Source organism: Somniosus microcephalus, unplaced genomic scaffold, assembly GCF_052327205.1.
Source record: "Somniosus microcephalus isolate GS21.2 unplaced genomic scaffold, FLI_Smic_1.0 unresolved_chr2, whole genome shotgun sequence".
Lineage (NCBI taxonomy): Eukaryota > Metazoa > Chordata > Chondrichthyes > Squaliformes > Somniosidae > Somniosus > Somniosus microcephalus.
In genome coordinates, this window is record NW_028225180.1 from 82325926 (window position 1) to 82348447 (window position 22522).

Consider the following 22522-nt stretch of genomic DNA (forward strand, 5'->3'; position numbering starts at 1 on the left):
ATTGCTCGCTGTTGTGATGGACAGCTGCCAAGATGGAACTGTGTTTAACCCGACCTGTCTCTTTAAGGCCACTCCTTGGATACTCCCTGCAAACGTCGGGGTGAGGGTGGGGAGAGGAGTTAGAATAGATGATTCTTGAGTTCAATTATAGGTTAATCGTCGAGAGAAGTTTTTGTAGATTGACGGCTACTTGTAAATCCCAGGCTACTCCCCTTAGGGAGGGCTAGATTGTCAAGGTCCGAAAAAACCCATCAGAAAATGACAGGCTTTCTTTCTGAGTTTTTAAAAATCTTTTGGACTAACGCTCCCTCTACACTGTCCCATCCAGCACTCCCAGGGCAGGTACAGCCCGGGTTAGATACAGAGTAAAGCTCCCTCTACACTGTCCAGTCAAACACTCCCAGGGCAGGTACAGCACGGGTTAGATACAGAGTAAAGCTCCCTCTACATTGTCCCCATCAAACACTCCCAGGGCAGGTACAGCACGGGTTAGATACAGTGTAAAGCTCCCTCTACACTGTCCCATCAAACACTCCCAGGGCGGGTACAGCACGGGGTTAGATACAGAAAACATGGGATGCAAGATGTGAGGTTGCTATAGCCACGTGTAGGGAGGAAAGCATTAGTTTCCATGGAGATGATAGGTACTGTGGCAATCTGCTCCCATAGCAACACAGAGAGAGTCCCATAAATCTTACCTCTTGCTGTTTCACAAAACTAATTTAGAGTAACTGCTATTGTACAGTCTTGTCACTGTTGCCTTTCACGATGGTTGGAGGCTGTCCTGATTCACCCTTTTAGGGCATTTCCCAGTCTTTGGACCGAGCGACTTTTCATCCTGTTGCTGTCCCCCCAGTATCTCCTCCTCTTGCCCCCTCAAAGGTGGCGAGTCTCACTCGGGTGTGGCTCCACCGGCACTACCCTCACCTACCTGTCTGTTCATCATCAAACGCCCCCAGACCGGGAGAGTTGTCAGGACATTCGCCTCCGAGGGGGCATCACAGCTCTGTCCGATTCTGCCCTCGTCCGAACCCGCATCCACATGGGCACACGCGCATGCATTCACATCTGCGTACAGTAGCGCACGTGTTGTGCATGTATACCTCACTCAGCACACATACACACCCAGCGCGTTCCCTCCTTGTGTGTCTCCTCTCTGTCCCTGAAGGAGGGACTGAGGGACCCCAGTCAGTGTACAGATATCTCCGAGAGAGAGGGGACTGATGGACCCCAGTCAGTGTACAGAGATCTCCGAGAGAGAGTGACTGAGAGACAACAGTCAGTGTACAGATATCTCCCCGAGGGAGAGGGGACTGAGAGGCACCAGTCACTGTACAGATATCTCCCTGAGGGAGAGGGACTGAGAGACACCAGTCAGTGTACAGATATCTCCCTGAGAGAGAGGTGACTGAGAGACACCAGTCAGTGTACAGATATCTCCTTGAGAGAGAGGGGGACTGAGAGACACCAGTCACTGTACAGATATTTCCCCGAGGGAAAGGGGACTGAGAGACACCAGTCACTGTACAGATATCTCCCTGAGGGAGAGGGGACTGAGAGACACCAGTCCGTGTACAGATATCTCCCTGAGAGAGAGGGGACTGAGACACACCAGTCAGTGTACAGATATCTCCCTGAGAGAGAGGGACTGAGAGACACCAGTCCGTGTACAGATATCTCCCTGAGAGAGAGGTGACTGAGAGACACCAGTCACTGTACAGATATCTCCCTGAGAGAGAGGGGGACTGAGTGACACCAGTCACTGTACAGATATTTCCCTGAGGGAGAGGGGGACTGAGTGACACCAGTCACTGTAGATATCTCCCTGAGAGAGAGGGACTGAGAGACACCAGTCAGTGTACAGATATCTCCCTGAGAGAGAGGGGACTGAGAGACACCAGTCAGTGTACAGATATCTCCGAGAGAGAGAGGGGGACTGAGAGGCCAGCGGGTGCGACACCTGACCTCACAACCCAGAATACAGACACCTAAAATAAAAAAATCAGCAGAGAGATATTGGAAGATTTTATTTAATAATAATAATTTTTTTTTTTCCTCTTTTAAAAACTTTCCTTTTTCCTAAAAAATAACAATTGCCCAGACGGGGCTGGCTCCAGCAGCCTGCGGGGTCCTGCTCGACACCCGCCCAACCACCCCCACCCCCTTCACCCGACGGCGGAGAGAGACCCGGAGGGTGGCGTCGGACCCACAGCTACCGCTGCAGCGGAGGAGCCCGCCCCGATCTGCGTCCCCAGCAGTAATCGCACTTAAAAAGGTAAAACGTTCCGAGAGAATCTCTTGCCAGTAGCCCAGTCCCTGACCGAATTCAGCAAAGGTTTACCCCCCCTGCTCCCCCAACCATCGTTAACTATTCCTGCTTCCCTCCGCGCCCCCACCCCAACCCTTGCAGGTCAGTTGACGTGACCCTACTCGCGTAGCCAACCTCCAGAATTCCCCTGGTGTCCACAGGAATGAAAGATTAATCTCCAAGACGCTTCTGCTAGCAAAACACCAGAGTAGATAAAATCGTAGGTGGGGGGAGGGGGGGGGGGGCGTTACAAAATAATGGTGCCTTTCTCTCATTTGTTCGGTGTAAAATGGCTGTTCGACTGGGTGGGGCGGTTGGAGGCCACGTGATCAAACCTCCAGGAATACGGCCAGAGTTGGGAACCCCCCCAGACCCTACACCGACTTGCCCCCATCCCAGCTCGGAGGGGTAGCATCTTTAGCCCATATCTCCGTGTCCAAGTCAATCAGGCTCTGGTCCTTGGCATCCGACGGAAAGGCCCCCTGCAACAGTAACGGCGGCGGTTTCCTGGAGGGGTCGAAGGTCAGTCCGGAGAAGGGGCAGCTCGAGAAACCAGCTCGTTCCACTGCGGCGCTGAAGGGGTCGGAGGTCGGAGAGGGGAAAGGGCAGAGGTCGGTGGGGGCGAAGGGGTTGTTGGGCCCCGGGGGGCACAGCCGCACCCCGGGCGTCGCGACCTGGCAAGGGGCGGCGAACGGGTTCGTCGGGTGGGGTGCCCGCAGCCCCGGCGTGCCGAAGGGGTCTGGCGGCGGAGACGGCATGGTCCGGCCCGGGTCGCAGGGGCCGGCCGAGACGCAGCTCCAGGGGTCGATCCTGGCTCGTGTCCGGGAGGGTCGAGGCCTCGGGAGGGCGCTGGTCTTGGGATGCTCCGCCCGGTGCCAGGGCTTGCGATGGGGATGGTCGGGGACAGAGGGAAAGCTGAGGGCATCTTGGTCCCTCGCAGTCCTGGAGGCAAATGCGTTTCCTGGAAGAAAGAGGGAGGGAGGGAGAAAGAGAGAGATGAGGCTTCGGCTGACTGGCCACTGTAGGTTTATTTTCCAGCTTCTTCCCCGCCCCCCATTCCTCACTCTCGAAGTCCCACGGGTGTCGGGTGGCTCCACTACCTCAGCCTGGTGCACGTTCTCCATGTGTAAGCCCAGATGGTGAGTGTCTGTAGGCTATTCATCCATGGGGGCCATCCCACACTGACCTCACTCAACACGCTTACCGTCCTGCAGTTCCCACTGGGATTCGCCCCCTCGGTAGATTCTCCTCTCCCACACCCGAAGCAAGAAGCTTCCAGGGCACAACCCAACACGGGGCCAATGGGTGTGCAACGCATTGCCTCAGGCACAGGACCACTGCACCCAGGAGGTGGTATTGCCCCAATGCACCCCCCTCGACGGGCAGGAGGTGGTGTTACCCAATGTACAGCCCCTACAGGCAGGAGGTGGTATTGCCCCAATGCACCCCCTACAGGCAGGAGGTGGTATTGCCCCAAGGCACCCCCTACAGGCAGGAGGTGGTATTGCCCCAAGGCACCCCCTTCGACGAGCAGGAGATGGTATTACCGAATGTACACCCCCTACAGGCAGGAGGTGGTATTGCCCAATGTACACCCCCCTACAGGCAGGAGGTGGTATTGCCCAATGTACACCCCCTACAGGCAGGAGGTGGTATTGCCCAATGTACACCACCCCCTACAGGCAGGAGGTGGTATTGCCCCAATGCACCCCCCTACAGGCAGGATGTGGTATTGCCTAATGTACACCCCCTCGACAGGCAGGAGGTGATATTACCCCAGTGCACCCCCCTACAGGCAGGAGGTGGTATTGCCCCAAGGCACCCCCTTCGACGGGCAGGAGATGGTATTACCCAATGTACACCCCCTACAGGCAGGAGGTGGTATTGCCCAATGTATACACCCCCCTACAGGCAGGAGGTGGTATTGCCCAATGTACACCCCCCTACAGGCAGGAGGTGGTATTGCCCCAATGCACCCCCCTACAGGCAGGATGTGGTATTGCCTAATGTACACCCTCTCGACAGGCAGGAGGTGGTATTACCCCAGTGCACCCCTCTATAGGCAGGAGGTGGTATTGCCCCATGAAAGCCCTCTACAAGCAGGAGGTGGCATTACCCAATGCACCCCCAACAGGCAGGTGGTGGTATTGCCCTAATGCACCCCCCTCGACAGGCAGGAGGTGGTATTGCCCTAATGCAGCCCCCTCGACAGGCAGGAGGTGGTATTACCCAATGTACCCATTACAGGCAGGTGGTATTACCCCAATGTACCCCCTACAGGCAGGAGGTGGTATTGCCCCAATGTACCCCCTACAGGCAGGTGGTATTGCCCCAATGCACCCCCTACATGCAGGAGGTGGTATTACCCAATGTACCCATTACAGGCAGGAGGTGGTATTGCCCCAATGTACCCCCCTCTACAGGCAGGAGGTGGTATTGCCCCAATGTACCCCCTTTACAGGCAGGAGGCGGTATTGCCCCTATGTACCCCACTCTACAGGCAGGAGGTGGTATTGCCCCAATGTACCCCCTTTACAGGCAGGACGTGGTATTGCCCCAATGCACCCCCTACAGGCAGGAGGTGGTATTGCCCCAATGTACCCCCAACAGACAGGAGGTGGTATTACCCAATGCACCCTACACGCGGGAGGTGGTATTGCCCAATGCACACCCCCTCTACAGGCAGGAGGTGGTATTACCCAATGTACCCCCTCGACTGGAAGAAGGTGGTATTGCCCAATACACCCCTTCAGGCAGGAGGTGGTATTGCCCCAATGTACCCCCTCTACAGGCAGGAGGTTGTATTGCCTAATGCACCCCCTACAGGCAGGAGGTGGTATTGCCCCAATGTACCCCCCTCTACAGGCAGGAGCTGGTATTGCCCCAATGTACCCCCTCTACAGGCAGGAGGTGGTATTGCCCAATGCACCCCCTACAGGCAGGAGGTGGTATTGCCCCAATGTACCCCCCCTACAGGCAGGAGGTGGTATTGCCCAATGCACCCCCTACAGGCAGGAAGTGGTATTGCCCCAATGTACACCCCTCTACAGGCAGAAGGTGGTATTGCCCAATGCACCCCCTACAGGCAGGAGGTGGTATTGCCCCAATATACACCCCTCTACAGGCAGGAGCTGGTATTGCCCCAATGTACACCCCCCCTACAGACAGGAGGTGGTATTGCACGTACCTGCGCCTTCCGCCAGCCTCTCCCCGCTGCCGTGTTTCCTCTCCCTTCTTGGTGTCACCGGCGGTCCCGGCAGCTGCTCGCCATCTTGGTGCGGGCAGCCATCGCCCAGGGCAGGGAGCCCGGAGCCGCTCAAGTTGATCAGCGCCTGGCACGGGTCCAGCAGGCCGTCGGGCAGGAAGCGGATGAGGTCTCTCGGGCCACTGCCATCATGGTGGTCGTGGTCGTCGGTGCGGGCCTTCTTGCCGTGCGCCAGGCATGGCGAGCCCTGGTCGCTGTGGGAACCGCGCTGCGGTGGCGTCGTCGCGACGTCGGCGTGGTCCTCCCTGGGCGGCGTGGTGACGTCGGCCACCCTGGGCGGCGTGGTGACGTCGGCCTGGCCCGCCCTCTGCGTCGTGATGTCAGCCTCCCCGATGTCGGCGGGCAGGCGCAGGCGCGCCAGGTCACATCCCAGTGCGACTGACGCCAGCAGGGCGGCGCTGCCTAGCAACGCCCGGCGCGGACTCTTCACCTGCCGCCCGCCGCCGCCGCCATTATTGCCGGAGCGCTCGACGCTGGCCTGAGGTAAGTTGTCGGCGTGATCACGGTCGACAGAGAGTGGCTCGCCGTTCCGGGCATGGTCGCCTACAATGTAAAGAGACAAAAATTAAAATGGGGGATGGGGGGGGGGGGGGCAGCAGTCCCGATTTCAACGGGTTAAAATTGGAACTTGTTCCAGGCCCGGTCACAATATATATTAATGATCTAGACGAGGGAACTAGATGTAATATCTCCAAGTTTGCAGACGACACAAAGTTGGGTGGGCGTGGGTGCTGTGAGGAGGATGCCGAGAAACTACAGTATGATTTGGACAGGTTGGGTGATTGGGCAGATGCAATATAATGTGGATAAATGCGAGGTTATCCACTTTGGTGGCAAAAACAGGAAGGCAGATTATTATCTGAATGGCAATAGATTGGGAGAAGGGGAAGTGCAACGAGACCTGGGTGTCCTTGTGCACCAGTTGCTGAAGGTAAGCATGCAGGTGCAGCAGGCAGTTAAGAAGGCAAATGGTATGTTGCCCTTCGTAGCGAGAGGATTCGAGTACAGGAACAAGGATGTCTTGCTGCAGTTGTACAGGGCCTTGGTGAGACCACACCTTGAGTATTGTGTGCAGTTTTGGTCGCCTTATCTGAGGAAGGATGTTCTTGCCATGGAGGGAGTGCAACGAAGATTCACCAGATTGATACCTGGGATGGCAGGAATGACGTATGAGGAGAGATTGGGTCGATTGGGCTTGTACTCGCTGGAGTTTAGAAGAATGAGAGGGGACCTGATTGAAACTTACCAAATTCTAACAGGACTAGACAGGCTGGATGCAGGAAGGATGTTCCCGATGGCGGGGGAGTCCAGAACCAGGGGACACAGTCTAAGGATAAGGGGTAAGCCATTTAGGACAGAGATGAGGAGGAATTTCTTCACCCAGAGAGTGGTGAACCTGTGGAATTCTCTGCCACAGAGGGCAGTGGAGGCCAGTTCATTAAGTATATTCAAGAAGGAGTTGGATATATTTCTTAAGGCTAAAGGGATCAAGGGATATGGGGAGAAGGCAGGGACAGGGTACTGAATTTGGATGATCAGCCATGATCGCATTGAATGGCGGAGCAGGCTGGAGGGGCCGAGTGGCCTACTCCTGCTCCTATCTTCTATGGTCCAGATTCGATGATCTCTCTCCCATTTCCACCCTCCCTAAACGCTCCTCACAGCCAATGAAGTACTTTTTGTCACTGTTGTAATGTGGGAATCGCGGCTGTCCGTTTGCGCACAGCAAGCTCCCGCAGACAGCAATGTGATACTGACCCCAGATCGTCTGCTTTTTAGCGATGCTGGTTGAGGGATAAATATTGGCCTTATTCTTTCGGATGAGACGTTAAACTGAGGCCCCGTCTGCCCTCTCGGGTGGAGGTAAAAGGTCCCACGGCCACTATTGGAAGAAGAGCAGGAAGGAGTTCTCCCCGGTGTCCTGGGGCCAATATATATCCTTCAAACAACATCACTAAAAAAACAGATGATCCGGTCACGATCACGTTAATGTTTGTGGGAGCTTGCTGTGTGCAAATTGGCTGCTGCGTTTCCTACATTACAACCACACTTCAAAAAGTACTTAATTGGCTGTGAAGCGCTTTGGGACGTCCTGAGGTCATGAAATGTGCTGGAGAAATGGGAGTCTTTCTTTCTCTGTTTCGAAATAGTGACCCATGGGATCTTTTACATCCACCTGGGAGCGCAGATGGGGCCTCGGTTTAACGTCTCATCCGAAAGCCGAAACCTCCGACAGTGAAGCACTCCCTCAGTACTACCCCTCCGACAGTGCGGCACTCCCTCAGTACTGCTCCTCCGACAGTGCGGCGCTCCCTCAGTACTGCTCCTCCGACAGTGCGGCGCTCCCACAGTATTGCCCCTCCGACAGTGCGGCGCTCCCTCAGTACCGCCCCTCCGACAATGCGGCGTTCCCTCAGTACTGCCCCTCCGACAGTGCGGCGCTCCCTCAGTACTGCCCCTCCGACAGCGCGGCGCTCCCTCAGTACTGCCCCTCCGACAGTGTGGCACTCCCTCAGTACTGCTCCTCCGACAGTGCGGCGCTCCCTCAGTACTGTCCCTCCGACAGTGCGGCGCTCCCTCAGTACTGCACTGGAAGTGTCGGCCTGGATTTTTGTGCCCAAGTCTCGGGAGTGGGAGTCGAACGCACGACCTTCTGACTCCGAGGCGAGCATGCTTCCCACTGACTGACAGCTGATAGACTCCTTAAGAAAGCCCTACAGGCCCCAGGTTTGATGGTTGCTCTGTGCCTTCACTTACCTGCGTTAATGTCTGCGATCGAGTTTGGTAAGGATGGAGTCCACCCTTCGTCCCCAGTCTCTGCATTCCAGATATAATTATCCGGTCGAGGTCTTAGCCTGAAGATTAAACACTCGAGTTACACTAAACTCCGAGAAATTACCAAGTCACCGTTGGCAAAATCACCACCAAATTTCTATATAGAGCAGGATACGACCCTGCCACAAAATGGCAGCAGTCATCCAACCCCCGTCCACTTCACCACCTCCCCTAAAGAGGCACCGAGACTGGGTATGCAAACCCTGCCAGCCCTCCGCTCCCTCGCCCAGTCTACCAGTCTTAGTCCAGACAGAGTGCCAGCTCATTATTCATGTGCAGGAGTTCTCACAACCAGTGCTGAGCCAGTCCTCAGCTAGCGCACACCCACACTTTTCCCAACCAATCCCGGGACTGTGATCAAGAGAGGATCTCTTTGCCAACCTCCCCCAGCTCAATAGAGAGTAAAGCACCCTCTACACTGTCCCATCAAACACTCCCAGGGCAGGTCCAGCATGGGTTAGATACAGAGTAACGCTCCCTCTACACTGTCCCATCAAACACTCCCAGGGCAGGTACAGCACGGGTTAGATACAGAGTAAAGCTCCCTCTACACTGTCCCATCAAACACACCCAGGGCAGGTACAGCACGGGTTAGATACAGAGTAAAGCTCCCTCTACACTGTCCCATCAAACACTCCCAGGGCAGGTACAGCACAGGGTTAGATACAGAGTAAAGCTCCCTCTACACCGTCCCATCAAACACTCCCAGGGCAGGTACAGCACAGGGTTAGATACAGAGTAAAGCTCCCTCTACACTGTCCCATCAAACACTCCCAGGGCAGGTACAGCACGGGTTAGATACAGAGTAAAGCTCCCTCTACACCGTCCCATCAAACACTCCCAGGGCAGGTACAGCACGGGTTAGATACAGAGTAAAGCTCCCTCTACACTGTCCCATCAAACACTCCCAGGGCAGGTACAGCACGGGTTAGATACAGAGTAAAGCTCCCTCTACACTGTCCCATCAAACACTCCCAGGGCAGGTACAGCACGGGTTAGATACAGAGTAAAGCTCCCTCTACACTGTCCCATCAAACACTCCCAGGGCAGGTACAGCACGGGTTAGATACAGAGTAAAGCTCCCTCTACACCATCCCATCAAACACTCCCAGGGCAGGTACAGCACGGGTTAGATACAGAGTAAAGCTCCCTCTACACTGTCCCATCAAACACTCCCAGGGCAGGTACAGCACGGGTTAGATACAGAGTAAAGCTCCCTCTACACTGTCCCATCAAACACTCCCAGGGCAGGTACAGCACGGGTTAGATACAGAGTAAAGCTCCCTCTACACTGTCCCATCAAACACTCCCAGGGCAGGTACAGCACGGGTTAGATACAGAGTAAAGCTCCCTCTACACTGTCCCATCAAACACTCCCAGGGCAGGTACAGCACGGGTTAGATACAGAGTAAAGCTCCCTTTACACTGTCCCATCAAACACTCCCAGGGGAGGTACAGCACGGGTTAGATACAGAGTAAAGCTCCCTCTACACTGTCCCATCAAACACTCCCAGGGCAGGTACAGCACGGGTTAGATACAGAGTAAAGCTTTCAGCAAGCTTTAACTGAACTTCAGAAGATTATCAGTCACTGATGTGACAATCTCATTCTCAATGGAAGTCAGCGGCAGGTTCTGGGCAGTTTGTGTTGTGTTGCTGACTGTCACCCAACAGAGGTCCCTCCCTCTCCGGTACCCCGCATCCCAAACAGCCAGACCCTGCATCCTGCAGCTTTCCGACACAATCGCAAATATTCCCAATTGTTGCCCCACAGAGAATTCCCACCTTCTGTCAGCTGGCATTTCCCAGGGTTTTGCCACGTTGTTTCCCCAGCTGTGCCCTGGTCTCCTCTCTCCTTTCCCACATTCCTCTCCGTCGGAGTTCTCAGGGCCCCAGGCCGAACACCTGCTCCACGCACCGTTGGCCTCGTTGGGAATCACTACAAGAGAATGGGGAACAGAGAGAGCATGAACAGGGGGAGGGAGAGAGCGAGAGAGAGCATGAGAGCAGTCGAGAAAGCACGAGAGAGAGATGGAGCACACGCGAGAGAGCACGAGAGAGAGAGCGCGCATGAGAGAGGTGGAGAGCACGAGAGAGAGAGGGAGTACGAGAGAAAGAGACACGGAGAGCACGAGAGAGAGAGAGCGCGCGAGTGAGAGGCGGAGAGCACGATAGAGAGAGGGAGCACAGGATAGAGAGGGAGAACACGATAGAAAGAGAGGGAGAGCACGATAGGGAGAGCATGAGAGAGAGAGAGACGGAGGGAGAGAGACACAAAGTTGGAGCGAGAATCTGGTGAGAGAGCAGAGGAGAAAAAGGCAGAGACAGACAGAGAGACAGACAAAGAGACACACTTTCACCCACCACACACACACAGACTCGAGAGAAAACATGGGGCGCCATGGGAGTTGAGGGGGAGCAGGAGGAGTTGAGGAGGGGCGGGGGGAGCGGAGGAGGGGCGGGGGGAGCGGAGGAGGGGCGGGGGGAGCGGAGGAGGGGCGGGGGGAGCGGAGGAGGGGCGGGGGGAGCGGAGGAGGGGCGGGGGGAGCTGAGGAGGGGCGGGGGGAGCTGAGGAGGGGCGGGGGGAGCTGAGGAGGGGCGGGGGGAGCTGAGGAGGGGCGGGGGGAGCTGAGGAGGGGCGGGGGGAGCTGAGGGAGGGTGGGGGGAGCTAAGGAGGGGCGGGGGGAGTCGAGGAGGGGCGGGAGGAGTCGATGAGAGCAGAGGGAGCCGAGGGAGGGCGGGGGAGCCGAGGGAGGGGCGGGGGGAGTCGATGAAGGGCGGGGGGGAGTCGAGGAGGGGGGAGTTGTGGGAGGGGCGGGGGGAGTTGAGGAGGGGCGAGGGGGAGCCGAGGGAGGGCGGGGGGAGCCGAGGGAGGGCAGGGGGAGCCGAGGGAGGGCGGGAGGGAGCCGAGGGAGGGCGGGAGGGAGTCGATGAAGGGCGGGGGGGAGTCGAGGAGGGGGGAGTTGTGGGAGGGGCGGGGGGAGTCGAGGGAGGGCGGGAGGGAGTTGAGGAGAGGCGGGGGGGGGAGTTGAGGGATGATTATTCGCTCTCCGAGTTGCTGGGATTTCGCTGTGCACTGCTTACACTGGATTGCCCTCAGCCTCGGGACAAAGGACGAGATGTTGGGCGAACTGGAACCGACTTCAAACAACCCCTTCTTCTTGTTGAGCACCGGGGAGGCTTGGACGGTGAGCTTGTGCTGGAAATCTGCATCGGGGAAAAACCATCACCAGAGGTGCGGTGAGAATCACTTAAAGGGGCAGTCACCATTAAACAGTCTGCTAACGGGACAGGCACCAACACAGGGACTCGTTAACTCCGAGGGCAAGTTCCAATCTCAGCCATAGCATGATCAACCAGCAGCAAGACCAATCCACGGCACCAGGCTCGAGTTCTGACCCATCGCCCGGCTGATGGGCAGGTGCCCGCAGTAAGAACATAAGAATTCGGGGCAGGAGTCGGCCATTTGGCCCCTCAATAAAATCATGGCTGATCTTCGACCTCAACTCCACGTTCCCGCCCGATCCCCATATCCCTTGATTCCCCCAAAATCTCTCGATCTCAGCCTTGAATATACTCAACGACTGAGCCTCCACAGCCCTCTGGGGTCGAGAATTCCAAAGATTCGCCACCCTCTGAGTGAAGAAATTCCTCCTCATCTCAGTCCTAAATGGCCGACCCCTTATCCTGAGACTGTGACCCCTGGTTCTAGACTCTCCAGCCAGGGGGAAACAGCCTCTCAGCATCTACCCTGTCAATCCCCCTCAGAATCTTATGTTTCAATGAGATCACCTCTCATTCTTCTAAACTCCAGAGAGTATCGGCCCAATCTACTCAATCTCTCCTCATAGGACAACCCCCCCTCATCCCAGAAATCAATCTGTGAACCTTCGTTGCACCACCTCTAAGGCAAGTATCTCCTTCCTCAGATAAGGTTAGAAACATAGAAGATAGGAGCAGGAGTCGGCCATTTGGCCCCTCGAGCCTGCTCCGCCATTCAATGAGATCATGGCTGATCATCCAAACTCAGTACCCTGTCCCTGCCTTCTCCCCATATCCCTTGATCCCTTTAGCCTTAAGAAATATATCTAACTCCTTCTTGAATATATTTAATGAATTGGCCTCAACTGCCTTGTGTGGTAGAGAATTCCACAGGTTCACCACTCTCTGGGTGAAGAAATTCCTCCTCATCTCAGTCTTAAATGGCTTACCCCTTATCCTTAGACTGTGACCCCTGGTTCTGGACTCCCCCGCCATCGGGAACATCCTTCCTGCATCTAGTCTGTCTAGTCCTGTTAGAATTTTATAAGTTTCAATGAGATCCCCTCGCATTCTTCTAAACTCTAGTGAATATAAGCCTAATCGACCCAATCTCTCCTCATACGTCATTCCTGCCATCCCAGGTATCAGTCTGGTGAATCTTCGCTGCACTCCCTCCATGGCAAGAACATCCTTGGTACTGACCGATTGGCTTGCTGATGCGTTGGCCGTCCTTCACCTTCAGCTTGTTCTTCTTGAAGGTGCCCTTTCTCTTCTTCACGTTGGGCTTCTCCGCGTTCATCTGGTAGATGAGGAGGCTGAGCTCCCGCTCGAAGACGTCCAGCTCCCACTGGGCCAGGGCGTGCTCCCGCTGGCACAGCGACTCCTCGTGCGACTTCTGCTGCAGGGCCGCCCGCTTCAGCTCCTCCTCGCGGCACAGCAGCTCCTGGAAGGCAAAGCGGGCGGGTCAGCGCCGGGCCAAGAACCCCCTGCCCGCCCCCCCAACCCCCGGGCCGAGGGGGGTCCCCTCATAAAGTGCGTGACGTAAGAAAACTACTAGGCACTTGGTCTAAGCGTTAAACAAAGCTTTAATCAACTGTTTCACAACATGGAGGTCTAGTTGTGTCCTTCACTAGTTCCTGTTAAGAATGTCCTGCGCAAGCTGGGCCCGTGCCCGAGTATTTATACTCTCCCTGGACAGCGCCACCCGCAGGCCGCTCAGTATTATTTCATAAGTCCGTTTTTCATGAATGACTGATTCATGTCACTGCGCAAACGCTGCCCTCTAACCCCTCACCACCCCCACCCTGCTGGCAAAGGCTCGGAGTCTCGCCGGGGTCCGGGTCCCACGGTACCTCACCCATTGTGCGCCGGCGGATGTTCAACTGTGTAGGGCATCGCGGCCAGATGTTGACCACACACAATTATCGCAGGACAGCTCAGCAACCAGCTGCCACAACAACTTGTGCATGTATATACAGGAAACTCTCGATTTACCGGCACCTAAATAACCGGAAATCTCTGTTAACCGGCAAAATTCAGGAGTAGCTAAGCTTTACTTCATATTAGTGGCCGTTCCTGGATCTGTTGCTGTGTACGGGGCTCTCGCACCTCTCTGTAATCCGGACATTTTGATAAACCGGCGCCACGCCGGTCCCGTTGGTGCCAGATAAAGAAGTTTCCTGTATAGCACCTTTAACAGTGGAAGTGGATACGCCGAGTGCCTCCACGATACACAAAGCACCATTTTGATATCAGTGTTCACTGGCTAGTTTAGTTGTGTGTTTTGTTTTCTACGTGGCCCGTGAGCCGCGAGTCCCGAGCGTGCGGCGGGGGGAAAGAGGGAGCGCGATCAGCCCGTCGCTCCTCCTACCTTCTCCTTGGCCCTCAGCTCGTTGAACATGCCCTGGATCTCCAGCTTCCAGTCGTCCTGCATGGAGTGGAAGGACTCCTGGGGCATCTCCAGCAGCACCTGTTCCTCGATGGCTGTCAGCTGCTCCAAGATGGAGGCAAACAGCGGCCGGTGGTGGGGGTCTTCGTCCCAGCATTCTGTGGGGGGGCGGAAAGGGGAGAGAAGAATGGGAAACAATGAGATTTTTAATTTAGTTTCCCTCCGGTTCCCCCATTCAGGTTGGGGTACGTAACAACAACAATTTGCCTTTAACGTCGTAAAACATCCCAGGGTGCTTCACGGGGAGCGATTATCAAACAAAATTTGACACCGAGCCACATAAGGAGATATTAGGACAGGCGACCAAAAGTTTGGTCAAAGAGGCAGGTTTTAAGGAACATCTTAAAGGAGGAGAGAGAGAGGCGGAGAGGTTTAGGGAGGGAATTCCAGAGCTCAGGGCCCAGGCAGCTGAAGGCACGGCCGCCAATGGTGGAGCGATTAAAACCGGGGATGCTCAAGAGGGCAGAATTGGAGGAGCGCAGAGATCGAGAGGGTTGTGGGGCTGGAGGAGGTTACAGGGATAGGGAGGGTTGTGGGGCTCGAGGAGGTTACAGAGATAGGGAGGGTTGTGGGGCTGGAGGAGGTTACAGAGATAGGGAGGGTTGTAGGGCTGGAGGAGGTTACAGAGATAGGGTTGTAGGGCTGGAGGAGGTTACAGAGCTAGGGAGGGTTATAGGGCTGGAGGAGGTTACAGAGATAGGGTTGTAGGGCTGGAGGAGGTTACAGAGATAGGGAGGGTTGTAGGGGTTGGAGGAGGTTACAGAGATAGGGAGGGTTGTAGGGCTGGAGGAGGTTACAGAGATAGGGAGGGTTGTGGGGCTGGAGGAGGTTACAGAGATAGGGAGGGTTGTAGGGCTGGAGGAGGTTACAGAGATAGGGAGGGGTGTAGGAGGTTACAGAGATAGGGAGGATTGTAGGGGCTGGAGGAGGTTACAGAGATAGGGAGGGTTGTGGGGCTGGAGGAGGTTACAGAGATAGGGAGGGTTGTAGGGCTGGAGGAGGTTACAGAGATAGGGAGGGTTGTGGGGCTGGAGGAGGTTACAGAGATAGGGAGGGTTGTGGGGCTGGAGGAGGTTACAGAGATAGGGAGGGTTGTTGAGGCTGGAGGAGGTTACAGAGATAGGGAGGGTTGTGGGGCTGGAGGAGGTTACAGAGATAGGGAGGGTTGTTGAGGCTGGAGGAGGTTACAGAGATAGGGAGGGTTGTTGAGGCTGGAGGAGGTTACAGAGATAGGGAGGGGGGGGGGCGAAGGATTTGAAGAGAGGATGAACGGGACTCGGTGCGAGTTAGGATGCGGCGGGTGGGGGGGGCGGAGCAGAGTTTTGGATGAACTCAAGTTTACGGAGGGTGGGAATCGGCAGGTGAAAGGGAACGACTCACTCCCGTCTGGTACTGTACGGCTTGTGTGTGTCTCACAGCGTCTCCTGTACACATACAGTGCACAGCAGGTGAAAGGTAACAATTCACTCCCGCCCGGCCTAACCTGGAGCTGGTCAGAGAGTGGGATAAGCCCTGCGAATGATACAAGAACCGGGAGTCGGTCTCCGACTGAACACGGGTTACCATTGGCCATGGTTGCCGCCCTGTCACTCACCTGCCATTAACTGAGCGAAAGGTTCCGGGCAGGTCGAGGGGATGGGGAGCGTCAGCTTGTTGACGGCGACGCCGTAGGCCACCGCGAGCCCGTCGATCCCTCTGTAGGGGACCTCCCCCGTTAGCAGCTCCCACAGCAGCACCCCGTAACTGCAGAAAGAACAAGAGCCAAGCCGTCAACAAGGTGGACGTAAAACAACTCGAAATTTGTATTGCGCCTTTAGTCCCAAGGCGCTTCACAGGAGCGATTATCAAACACAATTTGACACCCAGCCACGTAAGGAGATATTAGGGCAGGTGACCAAAAGCTTGGTCACAGAGGTCAGTTTCAAGGAGCGTCTTAAAGGAGGAGAGAGAGGCGGAGAGGTTTAGGGAGGGAATTCCAGAGCTCGGGGCCCAGGCAGCTGAAGGCACGGCCGCCAATGGTGGATCGATTAAAACCGGGGATGAGCAAGAGGCCAGAATTGGAAAAGTGCAGAGATCTCAGAGGATTGTAGGGCTGGAGGAGGTTACAGAGGTAGGGAGGGGCGAGGGCCGTACAGAGATTTGAAAACGAGGATGAGAATTTTAAAATAAAAGCTTAAATTTTTTTTTTGCCCTGCCCCACCCCTGTCGGAGGGGCAGTGCTGAGGGAACGCCGCACTGTCGGAAGGTCAGTGCTGAGGGAGCGCCACACTGTCGGAAGGTCAGTGCTGAGGGAGCGCCACACTGTCGGAGGGGCAGTACTGAGGGAGCGCCGCACTGTCGGAGGGGCAGTACTGAGGGAGCGCCGCACTGTCGGAGGGGCAGTACCAAGGGAGCGCCGCACTGTCGGAGGGGCAGTACCGAGGGAACGCTGCACTGTTGGAGGTGCAGTACTGAGGGAGCACCGCACTGTCGGAGGGGCAGTACCGAGGGAACGCCACACTGTCGGAGGGGCAGTACTGAGGGAGCGCCGCACTGTCGGAGGGTCAGTGCTGAGGGAGCGCTGCACTGTCGGAGGGGCAGTACTGAGGGAGCGCCGCACTGTCGGAGGGGCAGTCCCGAGGGAGCGCCGCACTGTCGGAGGGGCAGTACCGAGGGAACGCTGCACTGTTGGAGGTGCCTTCCCTTTGGATGAGACGTTAAACCGAGGCCCCGTTCAGGCGGGTATTAAAGATCCCATGGGGCTATTGGAAGAAGAGCAGGGAGAAATTCTCCCCGGTGTCCTGGGGCCAACGTTCCTCCCACAACCAAAACACTGCCAAACAATACAGATTAACATGGGCGTTTATCTCACTGTATGTGTGGGACCTTGCTGTGTGCAAAATGGCTTCACAAGCATTTCTACAGCGCCTTTTACAACCTCAGGACATCCCAAAGCACTTTACAGCCAATGAGGTGCTTTTGAAGTGCAGTCACTGTTCTAATGTAGGAAAGGCAGCAGCCAAATTGTGCACAGCAATCTCCCACAAACAGCAATGACCAGATAATCTGTGGGTTTTTTTTTAGTGATGTTGGTTGAGGGATAAATATTGGCCCCCGGACACCGGGGAGAACTCCCCCTGCTCGTCCTGCAATAGTGGCCGTGGGATCTTTTACGTCCACCCGAGAGGGCAGACGGGGGGGCCTCGGTTTAACATCTCATCTGCAGTAGTCCCTCGGTACTAGCGCTGCGAGCGTCAGGCTGGATCACGTCTCCGGAGTGGGGCACGAACCCACCAAGATCACCTCTGCTTGATGTTGCAGGGCCTGCCGCGGGCGTCGATCGCTCACCTCCACACGTCGCTCCCTTTGGAGAAGGTGGAGGTCTTGATCACCTCGGGGGCCATCCAGGCGTAGGTGCCGGCCGTGCTCATCTTGGTTGTCTTGTGCCACTCGCGGGCCAGGCCAAAGTCGGTGATCTTCAGCGTCTTGCATTCCATGTCGTCATCTTCAATGGGCTGGAACAGGAGGACTGGAGACACAAGGTGGGAAGAGATTGTCAGCGGGTGCCCAAACAGACCTTCCACCCCCTCCCTCCACCCGACTCTCCCTCCCCTCGGCATACAGGTTGCACCTCACCCAGAGCGGCCGTTCTTCGTGCGTGAGCCCAAGCAACGAGCGGCGACGGGATATTCAACCGTGTGGGGCATCGCCGCCCAAGCCAATCTTGTCCTGGCCCTCATCAGTGCCTCCGTTACCTCTAGACTTGACTTCCAACGCACTCCTGGCCGGCTTCCCACGTTCTACCCTCTGTAAACTCTGCTGCCCCGTATCCTAACTCGCACCGAGTCCCATTCACCCATCACCCCCTGTGCTCGCTGACCTACACTGGCTCCGGGTCCAGCAACGCCTCGATTTTAAATTTCTCATCCTCGTGTTCAAATCCCTCTATGGGCTCGCCAATTCCCCCCGCCCCCCCTCCCCTATCTCTGTATCACCAAGACCGCCTACTTCTGCCGCCTTAACATCACCCGTCTCCGCTCCTGCCTCAGCCTATCTGCTGCTGAAACCCTCACCCATGCCTTTGTTACCTCCGGACTTGACTATTCCAACGCACTCCTGCCCGGCCTCCCATATTCTACTCTACGTAAACTTGAGCTCATCCAAAACTCGGCAGCCCCCGTGTCCTAACTCGCACCAAGTCCCGTTCACCCATCACCCCCTGTGCTCACTGCCCCGTGTCCTAACTCGCACCGAGTCCCGTTCACCCATCACCCCCTGTGCTCACTGCCCCGTGTCCTAACTCACACCCAGTCCCGTTCACCCATCACCCCGTGCTCACTGCCCCGTGTCCTAACTCGCACCGAGTCCCGTTCACCCATCACCCCCTGTGCTCACTGCCCCGTGTCCTAACTCGCACCAAGTCCCGTTCACCCATCACCCCGTGCTCACTGCCCCGTGTCCTAACTCGCACCCAGTCCCGTTCGCCCATCACCCCGTGCTCACTGCCCCCGTGTCCTAACTCGCACCAAGTCCCGTTCGCCCATCACCCCGTGCTCATTGCCCCGTGTCCTAACTCGCACCGAGTCCCGTTCGCCCATCACCCCCTGTGCTCACTGCCCCGTGTCCTCACTCGCACCGAGTCCCGTTCACCCATCACCCCCTGTGCTCACTGCCCCGTGTCCTAACTCGCACCGAGTCCCGTTCACCCATCACCCCCTGTGCTCACTGCCCCGTGTCCTAACTCGCACCGAGTCCCGTTCACCCATCACCCCCCGTGCTCACTGCCCCGTGTCCTAACTCGCACCGAGTCCCGTTCACCCATCACCCCCTGTGCTCACTGCCCCGTGTCCTAACTCGCACCAAGTCCCGTTCGCCCATCACCCCGTGCTCACTGCCCCGTGTCCTAACTCGCACCAAGTCCCGTTCACCCATCACCCCGTGCTCACTGCCCCGTGTCCTCACTCGCACCAAGTCCCGTTCACCCATCACCCCGTGATCACTGCCCCGTGTCCACACTTGCACCAAGTCCCGTTCACCCATCACCCCCTGTGCTCACTGCCCCGTGTCCTAACTCACACCGAGTCCCGTTCACCCATCACCCCGTGCTCACTGCCCCCGTGTCCTAACTCGCACCGAGTCCCGTTCACCCATCACCCCCTGTGCTCACTGCCCCGTGTCCTAACTCGCACCGAGTCCCGTTCACCCATCATCCCCTGTGCTCACTGCCCCGTGTCCTAACTCGCACCGAGTCCCGTTCACCCATCACCCCCACTGTGCTCACTGCCCCGTGTCCTAACTCGCACCGAGTCCCGTTCACCCATCACCCCGTGCTCACTGCCCCGTGTCCTAACTCGCACCGAGTCCCGTCCACCCATCACCCCGTGCTCACTGCCCCGTGTCCTAACTCGCACCGAGTCCCGTTCACCCATCACCCCGTGCTCACTGCCCCGTGTCCTAACTCACACCCAGTCCCGTTCGCCCATCACCCCCACTGTGCTCACTGCCCCGTGTCCTAACTCGCACCCAGTCCCGTTCGCCCATCACCCCGTGCTCACTGCCCCGTGTCCTAACTCGCACCAAGTCCCGTTCACCCATCACCCCCTGTGCTCACTGCCCCCGTGCCCTAACTCGCACCAAGTCCCGTTCACCCATCACCCCGTGCTCACTGCCCCGTGTCCTAACTCGCACCGAGTCCCGTTCACCCATCACCCCCTGTGCTCACTGCCCCCGTGTCCTAACTCGCACCGAGTCCCGTTCACCCATCACCCCCTGTGCTCACTGCCCCGTGTCCTAACTCGCACCGAGTCCCGTTCACCCATCACCCCCTGTGCTCACTGCCCCGTGTCCTAACTCGCACCGAGTCCCGTTCACCCATCACCCCCTGTGCTCACTGCCCCGTGTCCTAACTCGCACCAAGTCCCGTTCGCCCATCACCCCCACTGTGCTCACTGCCCCGTGTCCTAACTCGCACCGAGTCCCGTTGGCCCATCACCCCCACTGTGCTCACTGCCCCGTGTCCTAACTCGCACCAAGTCCCGTTCACCCATCACCCCCTGTGCTCACTGCCCCGTGTCCTAACTCGCACCCAGTCCCGTTCACCCATCACCCCGTGCTCACTGCCCCGTGTCCTAACTCGCACCCAGTCCCGTTCACCCATCACCCCCTGTGCTCACTGACCCGTGTCCTAACTCGCACCAAGACCCGTTCGCCCATCGCCCCCTGTGCTCACTGCCCCGTGTCCTAACTCGCACCCAGTCCCGTTCACCCATCACCCCCTGTGCTCACTGCCCCGTGTCCTAACTCACACCCAGTCCCATTCACCCATCACCCCCTGTGCTCACTGCCCCGTGTCCTAACTCGCACCGAGTCCCGTTCACCCATCACCCCCTGTGCTCACTGCCCCGTGTCCTAACTCGCACCGAGTCCCGTTCACCCATCACCCCCTGTGCTCAGTGCCCCGTGTCCTAACTCGCACCAAGTCCCGTTCACCCATCACCCCCTGTGCTCACTGCCCCGTGTCCTAACTCGCACCGAGTCCCGTTCACCCATCACCCCGTGCTCACTGCCCCGTGTCCTAACTCGCACCCAGTCCCGTTCACCCATCACCCCCTGTGCTCACTGCCCCGTGTCCTAACTCGCACCAAGTCCCGTTCGCCCATCACCCCGTGCTCACTGCCCCGTGTCCTAACTCGCACCGAGTCCCGTTCACCCATCGCCCCGTGCTCACTGCCCCGTGTCCTAACTCGCACCGAGTCCCGTTCACCCATCACCCCCTGTGCTCACTGCCCCGTGTCCTAACTCGCACCGAGTCCCGTTCACCCATCACCCCCTGTGCTCACTGCCCCGTGTCCTAACTCGCACCGAGTCCCGTTCACCCATCATCCCCTGTGCTCACTGCCCCGTGTCCTAACTCGCACCAAGTCCCGTTCGCCCATCACCCTGTGCTCACTGCCCCGTGTCCTAACTCGCACCGAGTCCTGTTCACCCATCACCCCGTGCTCACTGCCCCGTGTCCTAACTCACACCGAGTCCCGTTCACCCATCACCCCCTGTGCTCACTGCCCCGTGTCCTAACTCGCACCGAGTCCCGTTCACCCATCACCCCCTGTGCTCACTGCCCCGTGTCCTAACTCGCACCCAGTCCCGTTCACCCATCACCCCCTGTGCTCACTGCCCCGTGTCCTAACTCGCACCAAGTCCCGTTCACCCATCACCCCGTGCTCACTGCCCCGTGTCCTAACTCGCACCGAGTCCCGTTCACCCATCACCCCGTGCTCACTGCCCCGTGTCCTAACTCGCACCCAGTCCCGTTCACCCACCACCCCCTGTGCTCACTGCCCCGTGTCCTAACTCGCACCGAGTCCCGTTCGCCCATCACCCCCTGTGCTCGCTGATCTACATTGGCTCCCGATCCAGCAACGCCTCGATTTTAAAATTCTCCATCCTTGTTTTCAAATCCCTCCAAGGCCTCCTCGCCCCCCTCCCTATCTCTGTAACCTCCTCCAGTCCTACAACCCTCAGATCTCTGCGCTCCTCCAATTCTGGCCTCTTGCGCATCCCCCGATTTTAATCGCCCCACCATTGGCGGCCGTGCCTTCAGCTGCCTGGGCCCCCGAGCTCTGGAATTCCCTCCCTAAACCTCTCCGCCTCTCTCTCCGCCTTTAAGACGCTCCTTAAAACCGACCTCTTTGACCAAGCTTTTGGTCACCTCTCCTAATATCTCGTGTCAAATTCTGTCTGATAACGCTCCAGTGAAGCTTGACTGCATTAAAGGCGCTGTATAAATGCAAGTTATTGTTGTCTAATGGCTGGATTCTTTGGCTAGTTATCAGGAGGGGAGATTGTGCTATCTTGATTTATTATTATCCGCCCTCCCCTTCCCTCATTCTCCCGCGGCCAAGGTCAAGTGTCCAGAAGAGGGGAGAAAAAGGTCACAGAATTAAAAAGTTACAGCCCGTGCCGTTGGGTGTTCTGCCACCAGGTGTCACCCTCCACGTCCTGTCGCTGCACCAACTTCAAACAAGCAGGACCCGAACTATCACAGGAACAGGAGGAGGCCATTCAGCCCCTCGGGCCTGTCCCGCCGTTCAGTTGGACCGCGGCTGATCTGCACCTCAACCCTATTTATGCCCGCCTTTGCTCCATGTCCCCCGATACCCCTTACCCAACAGAAATGGGTAAATGACTGCATGTGGACAGGAATCCAACGCACCAACGTACCTACCCAGGGATTTTATATAGAAGGCGCAGCACAGAAACGGGTCATTCGGCCCAACTGGTCCAAACTCCACACACCAGCCTCCTCCCACCTCTCTTCGTTTCACCAAGAACAGGGGAAGTTATCCCCAGTGTCGGCTGTGGCTCAGTGGGTAGCACACTCTCTCGCCTCCGAGGCAAGAAGGTTGTGGGTTCAAGTCCCACTCCAG

The 22522-nt window shown here is 57.2% G+C and overlaps 1 protein-coding gene across 1 annotated transcript in view; it reads right to left on the reverse strand.

Moving 5' to 3' along the window:
• Positions 1 to 2010: 2010 nt before the first annotated feature.
• The window catches only part of LOC147092921 (mitogen-activated protein kinase kinase kinase 11-like), a 135075-nt gene continuing 114563 nt past the window's right edge, over positions 2011 to 22522 (reverse strand). The window contains exons 2-10 of the mRNA XM_085976231.1: positions 17445 to 17625; positions 15712 to 15860; positions 14040 to 14215; positions 12872 to 13112; positions 11492 to 11614; positions 10193 to 10346; positions 8331 to 8428; positions 5496 to 6116; positions 2011 to 3269 (exon numbers count right to left, since the gene is read on the reverse strand). Coding sequence (XP_085832357.1) covers positions 2683 to 3269; positions 5496 to 6116; positions 8331 to 8428; positions 10193 to 10346; positions 11492 to 11614; positions 12872 to 13112; positions 14040 to 14215; positions 15712 to 15860; positions 17445 to 17625 — 2330 coding nt within the window. The 3' untranslated portion in view covers positions 2011 to 2682. The remainder of the gene's footprint in view (positions 3270 to 5495; positions 6117 to 8330; positions 8429 to 10192; positions 10347 to 11491; positions 11615 to 12871; positions 13113 to 14039; positions 14216 to 15711; positions 15861 to 17444; positions 17626 to 22522) is intronic.